The sequence below is a fragment of the Diachasma alloeum genome, unplaced genomic scaffold (genome assembly GCF_001412515.2).
Source record: "Diachasma alloeum isolate Michigan unplaced genomic scaffold, Dall2.0 Dall_scaffold_00538, whole genome shotgun sequence".
Classification (NCBI taxonomy): Eukaryota; Metazoa; Arthropoda; class Insecta; order Hymenoptera; family Braconidae; genus Diachasma; species Diachasma alloeum.
Genome location: NW_021680670.1, coordinates 150513 through 175835, shown reverse-complemented (window position 1 = coordinate 175835; position 25323 = coordinate 150513). Strand labels below are relative to the sequence as shown.

Below are 25323 nucleotides of genomic sequence, written 5' to 3'. Positions count from 1 at the left end.
AAACGAGTTGGAATGTTTTCTCTCTCCTTCTTCTCCATTTTCTTTCTCACTCGTTAATGTCGGCGGAGGACGGGCACGTGACAGCGTGACGGAGACGACAATGAGTGGGAGCGAGCGCGATACATATTCCTTTGTCACTCAGGGGTGGAATAAATATATATAATCGAACATTACTATAGTAAAAAAAAAACAAAATCTGCACAATTATTCAATAGAATCACAGGAAAACTATAGAGTTTTCCAGCGACAGCGCTGGGATTTTCTATGAATTTTTTGACCTACGTGTCAATGATAAATATGTCGAGAAAAAGGAAAAGACTTTTAGATCATTAGATTCTGCATTCATTATACTATTGATTATAATATGTTCGATTTTACATTCCTGACAATTATTACAAAATGCGAGGAGCTACCGTATTGAGAACCCCTTTCCGGTTATCGACAAATTTATGCTCGGGCCCTATCATACCAACAGTTCCTTACGCTCCATCGTAGTCCATGCGCCTCCGCTTCGATTTTCGTTGTTGAACACTTTTCATTGGCCCTGTCATCTCCCCTATAATCTCCGACTTTACATTGGCCCTACTCATCTCCCCTATAATCTCCGGCCAAAGTTGTGGTAGCTACAAACGGAACAGACCGTCAGTTGGCCTATATATTCTTTATGATAGGATAGGAAAATAAGGGAAGGGAAATTGTCATTGTTGGTGCTCCCAACATACGAGTTGAATGGATTTGAATGTTCTTTTAATGAAATCACAATTTTATATCGTATTCTGATGAATTTTTGGGAGTTTTTCAATACTATAGAGTATTGAGGAATATTTTGATGAACCCGGTGTGAATATTTTGAAATGTAGAATAATGAATAACCTTGAAAAAATATTTTTTGTCACCGTAGATTGTTGTTGAAAATTTTTTATGTACAAACCGGAAATGGGCGAACACGAGTGGGCAATTGAGTGTTCTGATGATGAGAAATATGGAGTTGAATCCAAGGTATAGTTTTATGATGTAGAGTGAAACTAGATCATACTCGAGTTGGCATTCCTCAAATTTATAGTAGTTTTCGTGTAGGAATACTGGTCATTGGATTCCGAAGATATTCTTGTCATGATTGATAGTCTGGAATGTAACAATCAGTGTTTGAAGCTGGAATGGAAGTGTCCTGGAAGACGGGGACCATCACCAGAACTCTTGATTAATCACCAGCAAGCACATCATCTACCACAATTCAAGTAAATTTTATTATAGCTGATGAACCATTCTTCATTCATCCTATTCGCTTCCATTTAACATTCTCCGTTACAAAAATACATTTCCATCAAAATGTTGTGATCGTTTAAAGTATGTCCCTAGACAATACCACCAAAAAGTTGGTCCCTATGGATTTTCGGAAAACACTCTAAATGACTCAATTTATTGAATTCTCTTAAGTGATTGAGTTATTCTATCTTCATATGTTGATGAAGGCAGCAATAACTATTTGAGTCAAATAAGAAATCATTTGTCGATAAATTGTTTGAATCAAATCAGAAATGATTTCACGAAATTTCCATTTTTTAGAGTTGAATTTCGCAAAAACTATGTACTAGAAAATGTTACAAGAAAATTCACCATATTCGGAATTTATCAATTTACCACAGATTTGTTTTCCAAGAACATCATAAGAGCCGTTTTCTCATAAGATGAAAACACGGAGTTCGGGAGAATCCATAAACTGTGTAGTACAACTAGTTAGAATTTTTTTCAATAGCTGGGAAATATTATAAACATTATCTATGAAAACCAGGGGACAATCGTAAGAAAAACCTGTTTTCCAGGGATAAACCGTAATCTTGAAGCTGCAGCTCAACAGGATGTATACTTTTGTTGATGGTAATATCCACATTAATTTTCAATGCTTGAGGCACATGGGGGGGGGGGTTATTTTGTCCTTAGAATTTCGGCCAGAAAACTCAACAGTTTTCGGTTGAGGAAAATAGCTATCAAATTACTCTTGACATATCATGGGGTACTTAAAAAGTAGGAAAAAAAACTTTGTTTTTCTTGTTTTCATCTTTGAAATGCACTTTGCATCAGAATTTTTCTCCGATTTAATTTTTTTTTCAAAATATTCGTTAGATTGCGTAGAATAAAACTAGAGATACTGTCGATTATTTCAGTTAGATCATAGGAAAATTTATTTTTTCGGTTTGCTCATTTTGTTTCGTATAGAAGCTTCATAATTGTTGATTTTGACGATCTTCTAATTTTGCCTGGAAATATCGTAGAATGTCATGAAACGTGAAGATGAGATTTTTTAAGAAAATATGTGTATTTGTGGGCGTCCACATGAAAAGGGCCCACTTTGACGGTATTGGAGTTATGTATATTCCGATAATCTTGATCAGATTTCTCACATTTTGAGCCCAAAATCAACCCGATAGAATGAAAACTGACGTCAGTATAGACGACCAAAAAAACAATTTAACATTGGTTTAAATGGGAGATGTGGAGAGAAAAACGTGAATATCTCGGAAACTAGATGCGACAAAGTGGGCCCTTTTCACGTGGACGTACACATTTATGTCCGGATGTGTGTGCGAATTTTTCGGAAAATTTTTATAGATCTTTACAGAAATTTAGATAGTATATTGAAATTTGGTGAGATTGTAGCTCTTACGAACCCCCGTGAAATTGGTGAAACACGGTCACCATTACGGGGTTTCGAGTGGCGGTTAATAATGTGTTAATAATGTGCTTTTTATGTACTGAACAAAAAAATGTTTGTACTCACTTAGGTCTTTTAAAAATTGCATCTAACAGTTTGGGTTCAAAATCATGATTGTTTGATTCATATTGCGTTATCGACTAATTATGTGTCATTTTTGTACCAACGGAAATATTTTCTAGATCCCATGAATTTTGTGGAAATGAGAGAGTCAATATTGGAAGCACAATTTGGGCGGTTTAATTGGTGGACCTCTGTCTACTAATTATGTGCTTTTTATGTACCACAGAAAAAAAGTATCGGCTCGGTAAATTGCACGTGAAATAATTGCGAATTCTTGAAACTATAAATTGAGCGGTTTGATAGAATATACATGTGTAAATTTTTTTTTTTTGTAATGTCACGAAAAGTCTATTGTTCTCAGAAAGGTGATTGAAAAGGTGGCGACAAGAGTCGTGACGGCTGATTGCTTCAAAATTATTGGGTGCAAAGAATTAGCCTAATCAATGCGTCATCATTCTATGTGATTCTCAAATCAACTCCAATCATGATTATGGGTTCATCACAATAACTATCGACAACCCATCAACCCAAAAAAGTCTATGACCCTGAATTAGCGTCACAGAGAGGGCGAGGAGGGACCGGAGGATTTAAGGAACGAAAGATGCATCGCAAAGTCTTGTGCTATCCGATACGATCCACAGAGTACTTATGTACTCTTCAGGCCCAGAGCCATGGACTATTTGTCCATGTGAATCATCATAACTCAGAGAGTTCAAGAAAAAAATGACTTTTCGATTTATGAACTCCCCAAATCAGGTCGAATCGTAATTATGTACTCATCATAAGGATACCCTCCATTAAGAGGATCGACTAGACCTGATTGAGATGTACCTGATCATGCGTCAATTTTTCTCTTAAATTATTTACTGATTATAGGTCGCAAATAAAACTACCTGAATTGAATAAGTATCCATATTACAATTCACTCCTGAGAGACAAATCGAAGTCATTTTTCGCTCAAACTGTCTGAGTCATGGTCATTTACATGCACAATCAGGGCATGGCTTTATGCCATGGCCATATGAAGAGTAAATAATTACTCCGTGACTTAAAACGGATAATACAAAATTCTATGATACATTTTAAGGGGAGATTACCGTGTTTTAAAAGTCGCGAGCTATTGGAATAAGATTTCTCAATTACATACGTGTAAAAACGAATAACTAGTGCAGAGAAGTCAATTGTTTATTGTTCGTTATCCCCGCAAACGCCTAAAATGTTGAAAACAGTCCAGGCACTTCAATTTTTCAGCTACAGAGATGACTTTTTTTTCAAACCTTTTGAAAAAATGTGTGCAATCACAGTTACGAATTAGTTTTTTTAAATTCAACTACACAGCTAATTTCGTTATTTTTTGAATAGAAAATTGCACCATTCATGTAAAATGGCCTGAAAAATGTTTCTGAAAGAATCGAGAATATATTTCAAATATTTTAAAGATAATTTTTCGGTCTATTTTACATGAATGGCGTAAATTTTTATATTAAACAAAACGAAATTAGCTGTGTAGGACTCGAATTTCAAAAAACTAATTCGTAATTGGTATTGTACACATTTTTTCAAAAATGTTGAAAGAAAAAACTCTCTGTAGTTCAAAAATAGGAGGCCCTGGACTATTTTTAACATTCTAAGCATCTGGGGAGCAAATGAACAATTAACAATTTTTTTTGCCGTAATTATTCAGTTATATATATACATATATATACATATTACGGTATTATTCAGTACATATATATATAAAATTCTAAGAGAATTAGAATTTAGAGAGAAAAAATTTCCGCTTCACCCAGCCGGGAAACGAACCCGGGTCTCCCAAATACGCGCCGCNCCCGGGTCTCCCAGATACGCGCCGCGCACTCTTACCGACTAAGCTACCGGGAACCACAGAAATGAGTCAACGGCTAATCCTCACCCTCTTGAAAATTGATGGCGATTTTTTCTACGATTAGGAGGCTTGAAAAACTATCTCTCAAATTTTTCAGATTTTTTTGACAGCCCAATTCGGAAATATGATTTTTTTCAAATTGTTCCGTTTTTTTTACAATAACTCGAGTTCGACTCATCCGATTTCGATTTATTAGGAAGCAAAACTTTCTATTTTTCACCACCTATAAGAATGTTTTTTAAAAAAAATTTTCCAATCTTTTGGATGCTCAAAACAACGAATTTTCGGAAAAAAAATATTTAAATTTTCATTATTTCAATTTACTTCATACTGTTTATAATCAGAGTCAACCAATGAGATTTTGGGGTATTTTGACCGAATTCGCGGAATTTTGAGTATAAAAAAATTAAAAATTAAATAGATCTAAGACGAAACCCAACATGTATGACGGCTCAAAATTTTTGTTTTGATAATAGGAATTACTACAAAAAAATTACAATAATCAACCGTGACGTAATTAACCAAATTCAAGTGTTTCAACTTTTTTTTCTCGAAAATTCGTTATTTCAAGCATCTAGAGATTGGAAAAAATTTGGACAAAAAACATTCTTATAGGTGGTAAAAAATGGAAAATTTTGATCCCTAATAAATCGAAATCGGATGAATAGAACTCGAGTTATTGTAAAAAAAACGAACAATTTGAAAAAAAAAATATCTTCGAACTGGGCTGTCAAAAAAATCTTAAAAAATTTGATAGTTTTTCAAACCCCCCAATCGTGGAAAAAAACGCCATCAATTTTCAAGAGGGTGAGGGTCAGCCGTTGACTTATTTGGTATGGAATACCTCATATATATATATGGGACATTGCATATCAACTCAGTCACCCTGAATTGACATACAGTCAGGTACTACGTATGTACATGTTTTCCGTAAATTTTTGTTCCTTCAACATCAATTGTTTGTTTACAACATCCGTCAACAGCTCAAATTTTTGAAAAATCATATCTCGCGAACTAATTGACGGATTTTAATAAATAAAAAACGATTTTTTTTCTTTTTTCATCTACTATTCGAAAGAAATACGCCAGTACTGTGAGGACGAGTAATGACCCTTTTTCAGAGGTTTTAATTTTTCAAATTCCACTTTTACACAGGGGCCAGTCGAAAATCAATTGATTCTCTTTTCTCTTGATAAATAATAATAATCCCCAATTTTTTCAGAATATTTTGAAATGTGATATCGATATAGATGAGAAAAAAAATTTTTTACATAAATTTTTTTTTTCGACATTAACGGCTATAATTAGTAAAATCACATTGCCAATTCATCACTTATACTCGTATGGTGAATCATCCACAGAGCTAATGATATAACTATGTTGCAGCCCTAAAAATAGGAGGAGCATAATTGTTTTAAGATTATTTTGAATAATGAACAGTGAGTTTGGGGAAGACTGCTATCCAAAACCCATAAATTTTCTCATCAGATCCCTACTCTGTTAGAGAAAAAAATGAAATTTCAGGTTTCACTGAAAATTCAGTGGAATTCCAGAATTTTAACTACCACAAAGACGAAAATTCCTGAATTAATTTGAAATTCCAATGAATTTGTTCTGAAATCAGAAATTTCATGATTTTTTCCCCCTAAATCGCATTCAGTGTTGATGTCCTGAAAATTCATGTATATATTTAAGGGAATTTCCTGATTTGTCACTCATTTTCAGGAGAAAATGCAATTGAAATTCATAGTTTATAGAAATTTCTTGAGATTTCAGTAGAAATTAAATTTGCTAAAAATTTCGGGAAAGTACACCGGGAATTTCAGATAGAAATTTTCAATAGTGATGTTAGCAATGTCAATAATTAAATACCGATGTTGATAAATTCTTAAGTCGTTATGAAGATGTCATAGAAATCGAAAGCCTGCAATAGCTCAGTCAATAGGCCGAAGAACTCGCAATTCGTTCAGTCGGGTTCGAATCCCACGTGTCCAATTTTTCCACTGTATCATTGACTCAGCCAGCGTCAACTCTCGTCCTTGATGAGCGTAAAGGAATGAAAAATAATACGACACGCAGCCAGGAAAATTAAACGTCTGATTGTTCTTGGAAGAAGACCTTGTATTTGTCGTACACTTTCAATCGGATTGCGATGTTTCACAAATTATCAACACAATATAATTCGCTGTCATGGGGGATGAAAGGTGAAGGAGGAGGTAAGCGGTCTGAAAAACTACATCTTTCGTGGAATCGTGTTTCTATACAACCTCCAAGAGTTACAATGAGTACGAATCTAATTAGTCGTCCTGAGACTCCTGCTCCTGCAACATCATCCCTTATTCTCTGTTCAGTGTGTAAATTTCCTCTAGAAATTGACTGAATCGTTATTCTCCGTCAGTTGTTCGTCAGTTTGGAACGAGGTAGGTACTTTGTCTGTAATGTGTCAATGGAGAAGTTATAAAATAGGAGTTCATTTTTATTTTTCAATGGATAATAAATTATCATAGTCACGAGTACATTCATGAAAGAATGTGTACATACAGTCGTTGTGGACTTGTTGAGCGCTAAATATAGAGTCACCACATGTTCTTCTGAAATCACTCCCTTCTGAGATAAACGGACCATTTATGAGAATGGTGGAATAGATTCAGTAGTCTTCATTATTAATTCCAGATTGATGGCTGCATTAATCTAATATTAATCTATCGATAGATCTGATCAACTCATTTTTTTTTTCATAAGATACCCCATGCCGAGAGATATGCTAGTCCAATGCGCGCCCCTGGAGGGAGAGGTCACATTGGAAAAGGTCTACGTGTAATTTTGGAATCGTTACGGAAAAAATTTCCATCCTTGCCGGCGAATGCACGACTGTGTATCAACTGTACAAAGAAAGCTGCCACTTATATTCCTAGCCCATCACCCTCTAATTTTCATCCACACATCGAAGCCTTCCCTCCGATATCTGATTCAACAGCGACTGGAGGCTCCGATGATTCTTCCGGGTACTCTTCAAATCTTACACCATTCGTGGCGGACATTTCTATCGGTAACATCACAAACAGTTCATTGAGATCTGGTAATTCTTTCCATTCAGTTGATCATAATAATAATGGATTCAACGAAGCATTCAATAACCCAATGGAAATCAACAATTTCTCAGTAGATGAAGATTCAGACCAAGAAGTGAGCAGGAGAACAGTAGAATATTCACGTTCTCGTTGAGAAGTTGAGCTGGAAGAAATGTTGAATGGCCTGAAAGAAAAATTTAAGAGTACGGAGGGATACGCTGAACGTCTACAAATTTTGACAGTCGCTCCATTGTTATGGAATACTCGAAAAGTGAGTGAAGAATTTGGAGCCACGAGACACATGGCTCAGAGAGCGAAAAATTGAGAGAAATCGCGTCGCAAAAGCAGGAAAATCATTACCCGATGAAACTATTGAGAAAGTCCATACGTTTTTCGAGAATAACAGTCGAATTATGCCAGGAATCAAAGATAAAGTATCCGTTAAAATCAACGACGAGAAGAAAATTATACAGAAAAGGCTGGTACTTGAAAGTTTGGCAGATCTGCATCAACAATATGAAACTTTTCATCCGGAATCTCCTGTGGGGTTTCAGTAAGTTTGCGGAGTTGAGACCGAAACATTGTGTATTGGCAGGAACGAGTGGGACGCACGTTGTCTGCGTCTATACGTACCACCAAAACTGCAAATTGATGTTGGATGCCATCAATATTTCCACTCTCACAGAAGATTCAATTTCTTCTCTTACGAACTACAAAGATTGTTTCGCGAAGCTCATATGTTCCAATCCAATGCCTACGTGCCATTTAGATGAATGCCAAAACTGTCCGCGAGTTGATGTGCTATCACTTGAATTAAAAAAATTATTTTGTAACTACGCTATGATTGAACCTGTGGAATTCAAAACGTGGCAAACTGTGGATAGAGCAACATTGCAGAAACTTCCAGCAAGTGAATTCATTGATTTACTTTGTGAACGATTAAAAGCGTTGAAATCTCGTAATTTCATTGCCACTGAGCAAACCGCCTATGTGAAAGAGCGAAAGGAAACTTTAGTTGAAAGAGAGATTCTGGTTCAGTGTGATTTCTCTGAGAATTATTCCTTCGATTCTCAGGACGCAGCTTAATCATTTCATTATAATAATGACCATTGCACTGTACATCTAGTGGTCTATTATTATCGTCAGTGGAGTGATATTCGCCATCGAAGTCTAGTCCTTCTATCTGATAGTCTTGTCCACGATACTGCTGCGGTTTACGTGATGCAAAAGATTTTGATAGAGCACATAAGAAAAGTGTGAGGTGGTGACAAAATTACTTCATGTTACTGATGGAGCTGCGAAACATTATAAGAATCGGTACCAAATCGCAAATCTTTTGTCCCACAAAGATGATTTTAGAATTGAAGCGGAAGCTCATTATCATGCGACTGCACATGGTAAAACGGCATGTGATGGAGTAGGCGCAGTGTTGTGGAGAGTGTAAATAATCGATGGATATACTTCGTTTTGTATTTTATGCACAATAACTGTATTTATTATTCGAGAAGAGATTATTGTTTTACAATGTGGGACATGACGCGAACGCCATGCCATAGTAACTAGCCCAAAAAATACGTTAAGCAATGTAGGCAACTTTTGAAACTGAAAAGAAACTAGAAAATGACTTCTGTTTGGTTTTCTACTCTATCGACTGCCCAAACTATAACACCTCTCCCACCTTGGATTGTCAGCTAGACAATTCAACTAATAAACCTTTAAATTTAAACCTTTGAATATATGGAAACAAAAACATAGACTTTCAACTCAACCCCCTTTCAATCTATCAGTCTCGGGGTTTTTTTTACCACTCGTCCACTTCTAGTTAGCACCTTGCGATCCTCCACTCCTGGCAGGACTTCAGCAGCTTTGGTTTCCAATTTCTTCTTCTTCTCGGTGCCAGCAGGACGAACTTTAGAGGCCAGAGGCACTGTATGCCAGGTCTCTGGCTCAGCGTCTGAAGCTCGGAGAATTTTCTCAGTCTCGCTCATTGACATCTCCAATGGATACAGCTTCTGTATGGGTCTCGTGACATAACCATTTGCTGTCTTGAGTTTGACAACTCGAATTTCCCCATCCTTTCCTGGGAATACTTGATCGACTCGAGCAAGAGGCCATTCCAGCCTCTTAACGTTGTCACTCCCCACGAACACAACGTCTCCTTCCTTGATCTTGATGACAGCTGGTGCTTGGTGACCCCATGTTGCTTCAATTGTCCAAGGTATTCGATTCGAAATCGTGAACGTAGTTCCTCTCGTAACCTCTGGAGTTCACCTTATTAAGGTCAGGTACTCCATAATCAGGAAGATCGCTGAGAAACATATCTGGAGACAGAGGTACGAGCTGTTGGGGGTCTTCTGCTAGGTAGGTGAGAGGACGTGCATTGATGATCGTCTCACAGTCACAGAGGATGGTGGATATTTCCTCGAAGGTGAGGGAAGCCTTTCCCAACATTCTTTTCAGGAGATCCTTCACCATTCTCACCATTCGCTTCCATCATCCACCCCACCAGGCTGCTGAGGGAGGGTTGAACCGCCAGTCAATACGTGTTGAAGTTCCCTGAGTTATGATCGTTCCCCAGTCCAAATTTCTCAGAGCATTGGATGCACCAATGAAGTTAGTGCCATTATCACTATATAACACAGCAGAACATCCTCTACGAGCTATAAATCATCTGAGTGCCTCCAAAAAGGAGTCCGTAGAGAGGGTAGACACCAATTCCAGGTGAATGGCCTGGTAGACTGCGCAGGTAAACAAGATAATCCAGCTCTTGCTTCCATTTCTGAGAAACAGTGGACCTGCCAAATCAACACCAGAAACTTCGAAGGCACTTGCATCTCTCACTCGATTTTCTGGAAGAGGTATTGAGATAGATTCCAGTCTCTTGGCAGTATATCTCTTACACCTCGCACAATTCCTCACAACTGATTGTACCGCTCGTCTGCTGGATAATATCCACACTCGTTCCCTTAGTTTATTGAGAGTGGTATCGATGGAACCATGTTTGAGTTCTAGATGACAATCTTCAATCAACCTGTTCACCAACAAATGTCTACGATCCAGAATCACTGGACACCGGAAGCCCATGGAGTCGTCACGATATGCTACTGGTGTCTTGAGTCGTAAGAGACCCATCTCGTCTCTGCAAACCACCAGATCACTTAGACGAGGATCTTTCTCCCCATCAAAACACTCAAACTGTACCATTTTGAAGACTGCATACTCTGCTGACTGTAGTTCTTGCACTGTCAACGACTGGATGCGGATCTTTTCTTTGTTCCTAAAGTTGTTGACAAATCGTAGAGTCCAAGCAACGAGACGAATGATTTGAGAGTACATCGAATACTTCCTCAAATACCAAGAGGTCTGTTCTCTGGGTTCAACTGCGATGAATTGGAGGCAGTGATCAATGTTATAGCAGTCTTTGGGGTCTTGAGCGTCTTAGTGGCCTTTTTCATCTCCATGTTGACCTCATTCTCATCAACAGGTTCAACTGCTCGAGGCCACTGTTCAGGAGGCAACTTTAACCACTCTGGTCCCCGATGCCAGATTGAATCCACCAATTGTTTAGCTGTGCAGCCCCTCGATGCCAAGTCTGCTGGATTGGAGACTCCAGGTACATGGGACCACTGCTCTGGATCCGTCAATTGGCGAATCTCCTGGATACGATTCCAGACAAAGGTTGCCCACTGTTTATTCCTTTGTATCCAGGTTAGTACTGTACTGGAGTCTGTCCAATAATACAACTCACAATGTAAATCTGGAACAGCAGAGACCACCGAGTGCATCAGCCTTGCTCCCACCGTTGCTGCCAGCAATTCAAGTCGAGGTATTGTGGTTTCTTTAGGAAAAATTCTTGCTTTTGCACTGACGAACTCGACTTCAACGCGGTTGTTGCTCTCTACTCTGGCAAAAATTACAGCTGCGTAGGCCAAGCTACTTGCATCTACGAATGCATGAAGAGAAATTCTGGATGCTTCCTCCTCCACTTTGAATAGCCAGCGTGGGATCTTCACTTTGAGCCAAGTCAATTGGTCCATCCAGAGAACAAAGGCATCACGAACATCATCATCGACTCTGACATCCCAGTCGAGACTCTCAGCCCAAACCTGTTGAAGAAGGATTTTAGGGCAAATAACAACTGGACAAATCCTACTGAGTGGGTCAAACAACTGCTGAGTAAATGAGAGGATCGTTCTCTTCGTGATGATGGATGGCTCGCCTTTCTATACGAGTGGATTGACCAGTGACAGAGTGTCCTCTTCTCGATGCCAACGTAGGCCCAGCACGGACGATTCTGGTTCTGCCTTCTTCAATCCCGAGTACTCCCAAGCTCGTAGATCAAAGCCACCGGACTCCAACACCCTTGAGCTTATTCTCTGGAACTCTCCAGCCTCTTCGTGAGAGTCAATACTGATCACGCAGTTGTCCACGTAAAAAGACTCCTTTAGTTTACGTAGGACAGATTTCTCACTCTCAGCTCGAGCATCTTTGAGTGCTGAGTCAATGTGGAGGTTCAACGTAGCTCCCAGAATGAACGGACTGCTTGAGACCCCAAAAACAACTCGCTGATGCCTGTATACGATTACTTTCTCAGAATCAGCATCTCTGTACCACAGGAATCTCAAATGATCTCGTTCTTCGGGGGCAATACTGATTTAAAGAAAGGCCTTACGTATGTCAGCGATGACTCCCACTTCTTTCTCGCGAAATCTCACAAGTTACCATTTTGGTCCTCTTCGACTTCTCCAAAGCCTTTGACACAGTCTCTCATTCCCTGTTACTTGCCAAACTCACCAGGCTAGGCCTTTCACCTGGTGCTGTTGCCTGGTTCCGGTCTTACTTGACTGGTCGTTCTCAAGCGGTGAAAGGTGAACATGGGCTTTCTTCTTTTGTTGAAACCAATGCAGGGGTACCTCAAGGATCCATCCTTGGCCCTCTACTCTTCTCGCTTTTCATCAACGACATCAGCCGTTCGGTCATTGAAGCTCGGCATCTTCTATATGCCGATGACCTCCAGATATATCTTGAATGCGATCCATTTGAGCTCTCCTTGGGCATTCGGCGACTGAATGCTGATATCTCTAGGATCCAGGAGTGGGCTACCGTGAATCGTCTTCAGCTCAATGTCAGTAAGACCAAAGCCATGTTCCTGGGAGCCAGACGATTTGTCAATGCTGTGGATATAGCTGTATTGCCTAGTCTGGGTTGTAAGGGTGCAACCATCGAGCTGATTGGTAGTGTGAGGAATTTGGGGGTTATCATTGACAGTAAACTAACCTTCAGAGATCATGTTCAACTCGTCACCTCCAGGATTAACTCTGCATTCTATCAGTTGTACTGCTTGCGGAGTTATACTGATGAACCTCTCCGGAAATTACTTGTCAATGCCCTCATCTTTCCTCACATTTTCTATTGCCTGGCTGTCCTCCAAGGTGTAGGCTCAGTACTCCAGCTTCAGCGTCTCATAAATAGAGCGGTTCGCTTTGTCACTGGCCTGCCTCGTGATGCCTCAATATCTGCTGCTAGACGTAGTCTTGGGTGGCTCTCCATCTCGGGATACAGAGATTCTATCATTGCTACTATCATGTACCAGGTGTTGAGCACGAGAAATCCTGATTACCTTGTTGAACTCTTTGCTGCATATACCTCCAGCAGACCTCGTCGACTCATCCTAGCACAGCAGACTCTTGTGGTACCAAATTTCCGAACTGATATTTACAGAGCCTCCCTGGCTGTGGGTGGCTCGAAGCTGTGGAATAGCATCCCTGCTGACATTCGGGAGCTGCCCACGTCCTTGGCCTTCAAGCGCCAGCTGAGATCCTGGCTGCGTTCTCGGGAAGAGCAGAGCTGACTGCGTGTGTTTAGCTTATCTCTGTATTTACCTCTGTGCTTTATCTCTGGCCTATTTCACAATTGCTTTTTCCATTTATACCTCAGCGTTACAGCTTTTTCTGTTTTTCTTTTCGTGCACTTAACTCATATGTTTCTCTCAAAGTATTTTTTCTTACCTTTGTATTTTGTTCTGTATGATTTGTTTAACTTTCTAAACAATAAACACCTTATCTTATCTTATCAACAGGCTTGGGATGAGCTCGATAAGATTGGGTCCAGTCTCCAGACAGTCATTAAGAGATGGTCCAGCCTTTCCACGTGCTGAGGCATCGAACACTGGTCTGATTCTCGTAGAACTCCCCTCTTTTACTACGGGACGATGAGGCAAATAATATCTGACACGTGGCACTTCACATTCAGGAACTTGTTCAATGTAACCCTCCTGCATCCAGTCATCGAACACTTGTTGATAATCGTCTAACAAATTGAGAGACTTGAGGGTGTTGATGGTCTTCTTGAGTCTGTGTTCAGCACTGGGTCAATTGTCCACCAGAGGAGGATGATTCACCTTCCAGGGGAGCACCACTTCATACCGACCAGCTGAATTTAGCTTCGTTGTCTCCAAAAAACCATCGAGAACTTCTTTCTCATGAGCAGCTTTCGTTTGTCTCTGAACAGGGTCCATGATACCCAGCACATCCAAACTCCACAGGGCTGATAGATCGGTATCTTGAGTGAACATCGAGAGTGTGGTCATTGTCGAAGTTATGTCAACTGCATACGACTTTACTTTGCCCGTCAGAGTCCAACCCAAACGTGTTCCTATTGCTGTGACCCCACAGTCTAGATTCAAAATTTCACCTGTGTAAAGCTTAGCTGCTACGTCCGCTCCGATAAGTAATTCAATGGTCTGTTCCCCTGGTCCCACATCAGTCAGATGTATATTTTTCCCATGCAATTCATTAATCCAGGGCCCTTTCTTAATTTTCGAGATGTTCTGACAGATGGTGTCCTGGTGACAGACAGTGAAATTGCAGGCATATGAATCATCCATGTTCCTCAGATGAATTCTGTAGACCTTATGCTCTTGAGGCTGTGTTAGGGTACCACCGAACAGTGAATAGATCAGAGTACGACGTTCCACAACTTCATACCCTAGAAATTCTGCTACTGGCCCTGAAACATATGAACGGTGCGACCCTGAATCTATGATCGCCCTAACCACTTTCTCCTTGTTGCCTTGGAGCAGTTTGACCTTCAGTGTTTGAAGGAATACTTCCATGTCTGTTGAAAAACTGGCAAGATTCTGTTCAGTTGGTTTGACCTTGGATTTGTCCTCAACAGCTGATGTACTACCCACGAGCTTACACATCAACAGTACGTGCTTCTTACCACACCAAGGACATTTTTCGCGATATCTGCAGAACTTACAAGAGTGATTGGTTTTTAAACAATTAAAGCAGGCATTTGTGCTCTTCACGATTTCTACGCGTTCTTCCATTGTCATTTTCTTCGCTTTCTCACAACTGTCACTTTTGTGATTTTGCTCACAGAATATACATGAATCCACTGTCTGACCTTTTGTGTTGAGCAATCCTGCTGCTGTAGCTACGGGGCCATTCTCACTCTTGACTTTCTTTTTCTTGTCGTTGTTCTTAGTGTTTTTACTCTGCTGCTGGGTGGCTGGAGTGATGTCAAAACCGTGTACTGCCATGTCGATACGCTGTTCGGACATAACCTTGGCAATTAAATTTCGCAAGACGTACCTGGGTATCAGGGATCTGTAGTGATGTTGAGTGGCGCTGCCAAGCCCTCAGTAACTCCTCTGGTCACGAAGACTCCACCAGGGGATACAGCATTGCTGCACACATGTCTTTAATCACTCCCAGTGACTCTAGAGCCCTGAGTTGAGTCTTTAATTGGTCATAAGTGCTTGACAATGGTCTTTTGTCGTCCTTGTAAAAGGCATTGCTCAATGCGAGTTTGAGTAGCTCACGAATATACATTTCCACGAGAAGTTCTTTTTTCCCAAACCATTTTTCAATGCAGATATCGCCTCATCATAATTTTCTGCCGATGGTGGGAAACTGTCAATTACCTCTCTCGCTCTTGAGCCCTCGACAACTCCTTGAACCAAATAACTAAACTTTTGCTCCTTGGGCATAGTGACATCATCGTGAATACCCTTCAACAAACTCCAGAACTGAAGCCAGTCCTTCACGTCTCCAGAAAACTTTGGAATCTCCATTTTTGGATATCTAAATCTCTGATTTGTCGCTGGATCTGCTTGATTGACGTGAAACACGGGGACACCTGGACGTTGAGCTGTCTCAGTCACTTGCAGTACTTCGTGTTTTATTTGCTGAAATTTCAGCTGGTATTCGTCACACGAATTGAATTCAGCTGTCAATACTGCTTCAGTGGTTGCTTCACTGTTGACCATTTCAGCTGAAATATTTTGATTTAATTCTTGCAGTTCTGTCGATCTCTCTGCTAAGATAGTGAAATATGCTCTGACATTGTTAATATTGGGGTTATCTTATTGTAGAACTGCTGTCAACGTTGTGTGCGTCTTAGTGAACGCTGCTCGCTGTGCTGCGCGAGTTCTCTTGGGGTTATCCATCGTTATAGACACGATCCGATGATTACTCGTCCTGTCACGGTCGCCAAAATGTTGTGGAGGGCGTAAATAATCGATGGCTATACTTCGTTTTGTATTTTATGCACAATAACTGTATTTATTATTCGAGAAGAGATTATTGTTTTACAATGTGGGACATGACGCGAACGCCATGCCATAGTAACTAGCCCACAAAATACGTTAAGCAATGTAGGCAACTTTTGAAACTGAAAAGAAACTAGAAAATTACTTCTGTTGGGTTTTCTACTCTATCGACTGCCCAAACTATAACACGCAGTTCTGAAGAGGGGAGCGAGGCGAAGGAGTCTGCAGATAACTCAAGGAGAATCTATCCTCACACCTAGTGGTCTGTTTCGCGGGGCGAAAGATCACTTCAAAGATCTTGATGTATTTTTTTATAGTAAAGAAGAACACAAAGTTATCCAGGCCAGCTTAAAACAAAGATTCAACAGTGCGAAGGCCATTCCAGCCTTCCAAAAAAATCATTGCTTCATCCCTGGAGAAGATGGACAATTATTAATTAAAAGATATTCACCAGCGGCTAGTGGAGAAGTTTTTCCGAAGAAAAGTCGACGAAAGCATTAACTTATATATACCTAGCGATCTGACATGAAAATCGAAGATTTTTAAGTCATTTTTTCTTTCTCGAAATCGATGTTCATCAATTTAAGTGGTATTAAGACTATTATATTCTACTCATTTCAATTTGACAATGGAGTTACGTTATCCATCGAGTGAAAATGTATGATACAGGAGTAGGTGGTGAGTTTCATATGTGATTTGCATAATTATAGCCGTTAATGTCGAAAAAGAAGAATTTTTTATGGAAAAAAATTTCTTTTCTCATCTCTATATCGGTATCATTTCAAAATATCCCAAAAACATTGAGAATTATTATTATTTATCGAGAAAAAAAAGAATTAATTGATCTTTCGACTGGCCCCTGCGTAACAGTGGAATTTGAAAAATTCATACCTCTGAAAATAGGTTATTACTATTCCTCGCAGCACCGGTGTATTTTTTTCATATAGTACCGTGAGTGTCTCTCAATTGCCGCACGGTTAAGAATATTCTATCAGACAATAGCATTTAATTTGTGTTTTTTTTTGTAATTATGAATTCTGAAGGTTCATGAGTCATCTTTGATCATTTCTTGACAAAAAGACATTCGATTTCAACTTTAATTCCGAAGAATTCGATAAATATTCATAAAAAACCATCATAGCTCTTATGGTCGAGTTCTCGGACGACTAAAACTGACCTAGCCGGGTTGCCGGATATCGTGTGCCCGATTCTCGGACACAGTGAAATAGAGGCAGAGAAATATAGGAAATCAGTTGTAAAAAGTATATTAAGTGTAATTTTATAACTATTTCAACAATGATAAACTGTGATCAACACAATAATAGACAAACAGAAAACGTTGAGACAATAAAACATTTGAGTTTATGGTTTATTTAGAGGGATTTTTTCGGGAGCGCTGTGAGAATCATTAGCGTCTCCACAACTATTATCTAAAAGTTCTTTTTTTTCATCCCAGAGTCCTTCCTGAATTGACAGTCTTCAGAGATTTCCGCAAGTTCTCATTGGTATATTTGCGGGCTTTTTTTTTCGGTATTTCCAGGCCTAGAAGATTCAAAAAAATGGATGAATTGGTTATGTTCGTTATTTTTATTTTTATTCTTATAATTTTTTCATTATCTAATGCACGAGAGTTTCAGAAAATAATATATCTTTATGAAAGCAAAGAGACTGACAGAAAAAAAACATTGAGGTTAAGGGTTGGAAATCACATGTGCGGGAACTCCTCCAATCGCGAATTCAGTCGTCCGAGATGCCGGATTTAACATTTCCTCTATAAAAAACAATTATTTTTCTCTTTTTTTCATTTCAGCTTTTTCCAAATTTGTTGCTCAACTACTAGAAACCTATTAAAATCAATTGTTCACTTACATTTTGCTGTTTGATCCTTACGCAATATCGATGATTTTTAACGTTCGCGCACTACACAACCACCAGCTCAGAGACCAGCCATGGGTACTCTTACGTAGATTAATTTCTAATAATTGTATAAAACTCGTGGAACATTCGTCAATAGTGTGATTTGAAGGGGAATAATTGGACAATCGCATGTAACAAAATGAAATGCACATGATGACTGTGAATGTGATAAATGCTAAATTCTATCCTAAGAGCGCTCTGCGTCCGGGAAAGGGGTCCCGTGCGGCAATTGGGACACTCACGGTACATGAAAAAACGAAAAAAATCGTTTTTTATTTATTAAAATCCGTTAATTTGTTCGCGAGATATGATTTTTCAAGAATTTGAGCTTTTGACACATGTTGTAGACAAGCAATTTATGTTGAAGAATCGAAAATTTAGGAAAAGCGTGTACTTATCTAGTACTTGACTGTGAGCTTGTCAATTCAGGATTCTGAGAAACCGAAAAATTCAGGGTGGCTGAGTTGACATGGAATGTCCCATATATACATGAGAAAGCTCACTTCAATAGGACACGACTTTTAAAACTCATAGTAGTTTTCCCCTTAACCCTCCTGAACTGGCGCGTAGAGCGGCGCGCCGCCGCCAACTACTCAACCTATAGGGCGCCACTGCAGTGCAAGTGAGACGTAAGAGGTCTAGCCAGTTCAGGAGGGTTAATTTATTCAAATCCCGTTCTCTTCCATCGAACTTAATTCAGGCACATTGGCCCCTCAGGAGTGAATTTTCATATGGATACCTAATCAATTCTGGAAGTTTCATTTGTGACCCATAATCAATAAATGATACGAGTTTAAAATTGGCTCATGATCAGGTACACCTCAATGAGGTGTAGTCGATCCCCTTACTGGAGGGTATCCTTATGATGAGTACATATTTATGATTTGACGTGATTTGAGAATCACATAAATCGAACAGTCATTTTCCTCTGAAACTCTCTGTGATCCACTTGGACAATCAGTGCCTGAAGGGCTGTGTCTAAAAGGGTGTGCGTAACGGGTATATAATTACCCCATGACACGAACTGCATAATACATAATTCTATGATGCTTTTCAACTTATTCAAATCCCTCTCTCTTCCACCGACTCTGATTCAGGGACATTGGTCTCTCAGGAATGATCTGAATGTGGGTACCTGATCGATTTCGGTATTTTTCTTAAAGGGAAAAATTGGCGCATGATCAGGTACATCTCAATCAGGTCTAGTCGATCCTCTTACTGGAGGCTATCCTTATAATAAGTACATAATCACAATTCGACCTGACTTGCGGAGCACATAAATCGAAGAGTCACTTTCCGCACAGACTGTCTGACTCATGATGATTCACATTAGGCTACTCAAATTATGACCGCGAAATCAAGGTTGATAGAAGAGGGATAAAAATCATAGCATATCATATGGAAAAATTATATGAAACACATATTAAGTTTTTGGGATTCTCCCAGATCGGCAAATTGTTTAAAAAAATTCAAAAACTACAAAATTAAGCGTCCGCGCGGTATTTTTCACTTTACGCTGAGGAAAACGCAATAGATAGGATAAAAATCCATACGACGTGATTTGTGGAGCATTAAATTTCGTACAAAATAGTCAGTGGCGGCATTTTCCTAATTTCAACCCTTAAGCTACCAGGCGCGCTCAAAGTTGAATCACGGAAAAGGTGATTCTCCGTCAACACCGAAAAGTTCATTTTAGATGCAAAATGTAAATGATGTATGAAGAACTTGATTAAAAAATCGGAATCTTTTGACTTTTTCACTCAATTTGTATATGTAACCATTCATTTGTTGATCAACTCAAAAAAATCCCGTTTGACTCAATACATGAGTCAGTAGCATCAATTCTGAATTTTATAAAAATTTGCCGTGATTTGTTAATGTTAATTGTCGCTTTGGTATTTTGCCATATTTTCAATACTTAATGAGTTATAAATTATTTTTAATTTAAGAAAAACTTTTCACTGGTTATTAGTCACTACATATTACAAAAATGAACTAGTGGATTGGGTTGTTGGTCGCTCGCTGCGCTCGCTCCCATTGCGGGTGGGTTGGTTAGAATTCGGTTGTTGGTCGAACCAATAATTTCCCGGCCTTTTCCTTTATTCATTAGAAAAATCCTTCAATTTTTTTTGTTTCATTTTTTCAATGAAAAAAGTAGAAAAATAGAATGAAAAGAAATAAAAACAACGATTAGCTTTCGCAAGGCTTATTACTATCATAGCTATTATTTTTTTTTCTTCATTTTCACGTACGACATATAGGGTAAGAAGTGGAAATTACGCTTCTTTCTTCTCATTCCAGATTTTCACTTCGCAGCATGGCGAACAAAATACAAATGTTGATTACTAATTGCACTAAGTATTCGTATATAGCAGAACTACAGGCGCAATTTTTTTTCCTTCCATGTACATTTTTTTTCTCGATTGTTAGTAACTTTAGTACGTGTTCTCGGGTAGATATTCAATCATCACAGGACGTGAAAAAATATTGCTCAATTATACTAACCATGCTGACGATTTTAGTACTCTTTTTTTGTACTTAAAAATGAGATAAAATCGAGTTTTAATTCGTTTCAAGTTTTTTTTTTTTAAATAGCCCCTTATCAGGATTTTTCATGAATTGACAACATTCCATTTTTTTTGTTTTTTGGTTTCATTTATTACTCCTTTATCTTTTTTGGCTGTTGAATGGAAACTTTTGGATCTAGAATACTTTGATCAATTATAGAAGTGTTTTTATGTTTACGCCAAATTTTCTTTTGGTTCATTTATTTTTCTCTTCGATTGCCGTTTGGTTCTCATTTTAGTCCATACGCTAGCCCATGTTCTTAGTCCACTGAGAGGTCCATTCATTTTTATTTCGGGAATTAATGTTTTTGGAAGTGCTGAATGCGAATATGAAGTTCGTTCTTGCAGGTAATGGTCGCGTCTATTTGTTATTAACAATTTAATTGTTAGAATCGAATTTGTGGCTGAACGGTGAGAGATATGGAAAAAATCCTTAATAAAAAATGTCCCTAAACTAAAAATACATAAATTTTATTTTAGAACTTTTTTCCGTATCCTTATTATTTAACGAGATATTGCAGTTCCCATGGAGAGCGCAGGTAGTTAGGCTAGGCGGGTTCTGGATCAAAGCTCCTCACCGCCACCAGGCGGCGCCACCGTCGCGGAACGTTCGAGAAGGATGACGTCATCGACTCGCGTGGTGGGGGAATCCCTCTAAGACCTGTTGGGACTTGTATGATGACCTGTTGAAACTTGCATGTAATCGGATATTGGCGCCACAAGCTGTGGAAGGTTCGAGACGGATAACGTCATCGATAAGTTATCGACTCGCATGATGGGGGAACCGTCCTGGTGGAACTTGTATGGAATATAATACTAGTGGCGGCGCTACCGTCATGGAATTTTCTAGACGGATGACTCATCGACTCGCATGGTGGAGGAATCCCTCTAAGACCTGTTGGGACTTGTATGAAATATAATGACTTGTTGAAACTTGTATAAAATGGGATATTGGCGCCACCGCCGCGGAAGATTCGAGACGGATGTCGTCATCGATAAGTTATCGATTCGCATGGTGGGGGAACCGTCTTGGCGCCCTTGTATGAAATATAATACTATGAAAACCTGTGGACACATGGATAAAATTGGATATTGCCGCCAAAATCGCAGAGATTTCGAGATGAATGACGTCACCGATGAGTCATCGACTTGTACGGTGAAGGAACTCCCCATAAGTTCTAAACATGTGCAAATATGTAACGACATTTGCACACATTTTGTAAACATTTGCGAACATTCTGCAAACATTTTGCAAAGATTTGACAATGTTTACAAACATTTTGCAAACATTTGACAACATTTGGAAACATTTTCAAACATTTGACAACATTTTACAAACATTTGCAAACATTGGAAAACATTTGCAATCATTCTGCAAACATTTTGCGAACATTTGACAACATTTGCAAATATTCTGCAAACATTTTGCGAACATTTGACAACATTTGCAAACATTGAACAACATTTACAAACATATGCAAACACGTGCAAATATGTGAAAACAATGGTCGAATATTTTCAAGATGAATGATATCGGTGAGTCACTCAGACTGATGACTGATCGATGTGCGAGGTGGGGGTTTCCCGTAAGTCCTGCTGAGACTTGTACATTCGAGAAGGATGACGTTATCGCGGTGGGGGTTCCCCCTTAGTCCTGTTGGGACTTGTATGAAACATATTGACAGGTCACAACTTGTATGAAATTGGATATTGGCGCCACAATCGCGGAACTTTCGTGATGGATGATGTAATCGATGAGTCATCGGTGGGGATATCGGCTGAGTCCTGTTGAGACTTGCATGAAATAGGATAGTCGATTGGTCGCGATTTTTCTCGATGGTTCCCGACTGTTCCATGATGAATCATCCATTGGGAGTTCAATATTCTTTCATGAAAACTTATCCAATGTTTAAGATCATGATTTCGAGCAATTTTCTTCTGTGAGACAATACGGTGGAACTGAGCTGATCTTATTATTATACACATCTTTTTCTCATAAAAATATCATTGTTTTGATAATATAGGGTTCAATATTTCTTGATATAAACTTATTCGACGTCTGAAACGATCATGATCTCGAGCAATCTGAGTAATGGCAAATTTGGAAGAATTGTAAAATTATTGAAAACGATATTATAACGATTTCAAAAACCATGAGTTAAACTTCACGCTACGCTTTGAGCTTTAGTAAACTGAACTTGACTCTGTATTAAGTGTGGATCGTGCAGAGTACGCGAGTTATCCCCACTCCAACTCCCAATGGATGATTCATCATGGAACAGTCGGGAACCATCGAGAAAATTCGCGACCAATCGAGTATCCTATTTCATGCAAGTCTCAACAGGACTCAGCCGACATCCCCACCGATGACTCATCGATTACATCATCCATCACCAAAGTTCCGCGATTGTGGCGCCAATATCCAATTTCATACAAGTTTTGACCTGTCAATATGTTTCATACAAGTCCCAACAGGACTAAGGGGAACCCCCACCGCGATAACGTCATCCTTCTCGAATGTACAAGTCTCAGCAGGACTTACGGGAAACCCCCACCTCGCACATCGATCAGTTATCAGTCTGAGTGACTCACCGATATCATTGATCTTGAAAACATTCGACCACTGTTTTCACATATTTGCACGTGTTTGCATATGTTTGTAAATGTAGTTCACTGTTTGCAAATGTTTGCAGAATGTTTGTAAATGTTTGCAAATGTTTGCAGAATGTTTGACAATGTTTCCAAATGTTTGCAAATGTTGTCAAATGTCCACAAAATGTTTGTAGAATGTTTGCAAATGTTGGCAAATGTTTGCAAAATATTTGCAGAATGTTTGCAATTGTTTTCAAATGTTGTCAAATGTTCGCAAGATGTTTGCAGAATGTTTGCAAATGTTGTCAAATGTTTGCAGAATGTTTGCAAATGTTTTCCAATTTTTGCAAATGTTTGTAAAATGTTGTCAAATGTTTGAAAATGTTTCCAAACGTTGTCAAATGTTTGCCAAATGTTTGCAAATATTGTCAAATGTTTGCAAAATGTTTGCAGAATGTTCGCAAATGTTTACAAATTTTTTTGAAATGTCCTTAAATATTTGCACATGTTTAGAACTTACGGGGAGTTCCTCCACCGTACAAGTCGATGACTCATCGGTGCCGTCACTCATCTCGAAATCTCTGCGATTTTGGCGGCAATATTCAATTTAATCCGTGTCCACAGGTTTTCATAGTATTATATTCCATACAAGGGCGCCAGGATGGTTCCCCCACCATGCGAGTCGATAACTTATCGATGACGACATCCGTCTCGAACCTTCCGCGACGGTGGCGCCAATATCCCATTTCATACAAGTTTCAACAAGTCATTATATTTCATACAAGTCCGAACAGCTCTTAGAGGGATTCCCCCACCATGCGAGTCGATGAGTCATCCGGCTAGAAAATTCCATGATGGTGGCACCGCCGCTAGTATGATATTCCATACAAGTCCCACCAGGACGGTTCCCCCACCATGCGAGTCGATAACTTATCGATGATGACATCCGTCTCGAACCTTCCGCTACTGTGGCGCCAATATCCCATTTCATACAAGTTTCAACACGTCATTATATTTCATACAAGTCCCAACAGCTCTTAGAGGGATTCCCCCACCACTCGAGTCGATGCGTCATCGATGACGTCATCCTTCTCGAACGTTCCGGGACGGTGGCGCCAATATCCGATTTCATGCAAGTTTCAACAGGTCATCATACAAGTCCCAACAGGTCTTAGAGGGATTCCCCCACCACTCGAGTCGATGCGTCATCGATGACGTCATCCTTCTCGAACGTTCCGGGACGGTGGCGCCAATATCCGATTTCATGCAAGTTTCAACAGGTCATCATACAAGTCCCAACAGGTCTTAGAGGGATTCCCCCACCACGCAAGTTGATGACGTCATCCTTCTCGAACGTTCCGCGACGGAGCTTTGATCCAGAACTCGCCTAGCCTAACTACTAACGTAGTGTCTCATCGCGCCTAGTTCGGATACTGGTCACCGGGCAGATGTCTCATCGAATGAAATATGACAGACTAATGATATAATTTATTTCACTGGGTTTTTACATTTTTTCTGGACTTGGCAAGAACAATATGCACAATATGGTATGTTATAAGTTACGCATATGCACGTCTTACGTGAACAATTAGAACGATTTGCACAATTGGGTATTAATTCGTCACTTGGAGGATAAATATCAAATATTCGTCTGGGGAGTAATTGATCTTCTTGCAAAATGTATCCAAATCTTTCTGTGTCTAGTTCCAGCTCACAGTAGTTGAGTTGGAAGAAAGTAAACTTCAAGTGGGTTTGGTATAAAGCTCGGAGGATGTGATATTGAACATTTGCACATGTAGGCGGTAGCTCAATGATTGTAAGGCATTTTCCGTACCAGTGTTGAGTGAACCTTAAATTATCAAATGTCACACTCGTAGAACCTTTTTCCCAAATTTGTACCAAGAATTTTTCTGCCAGATGTATCGAATTGTTTATCGCATCCTCTGTTAAACCTGAGA

General features: G+C 39.3%; 1 protein-coding gene across 1 annotated transcript in view; it reads left to right on the top strand.

Annotated features, from left to right (window-relative positions):
* Positions 1 to 588: 588 nt before the first annotated feature.
* Positions 589 to 25323, top strand: part of LOC107042914 — a 103944-nt gene continuing 79209 nt past the window's right edge. Inside the window, exons 1-2 of the mRNA XM_015264167.2 lie at positions 589 to 999; positions 1078 to 1238. Coding sequence (XP_015119653.1) covers positions 922 to 999; positions 1078 to 1238 — 239 coding nt within the window. The 5' untranslated portion in view covers positions 589 to 921. The remainder of the gene's footprint in view (positions 1000 to 1077; positions 1239 to 25323) is intronic.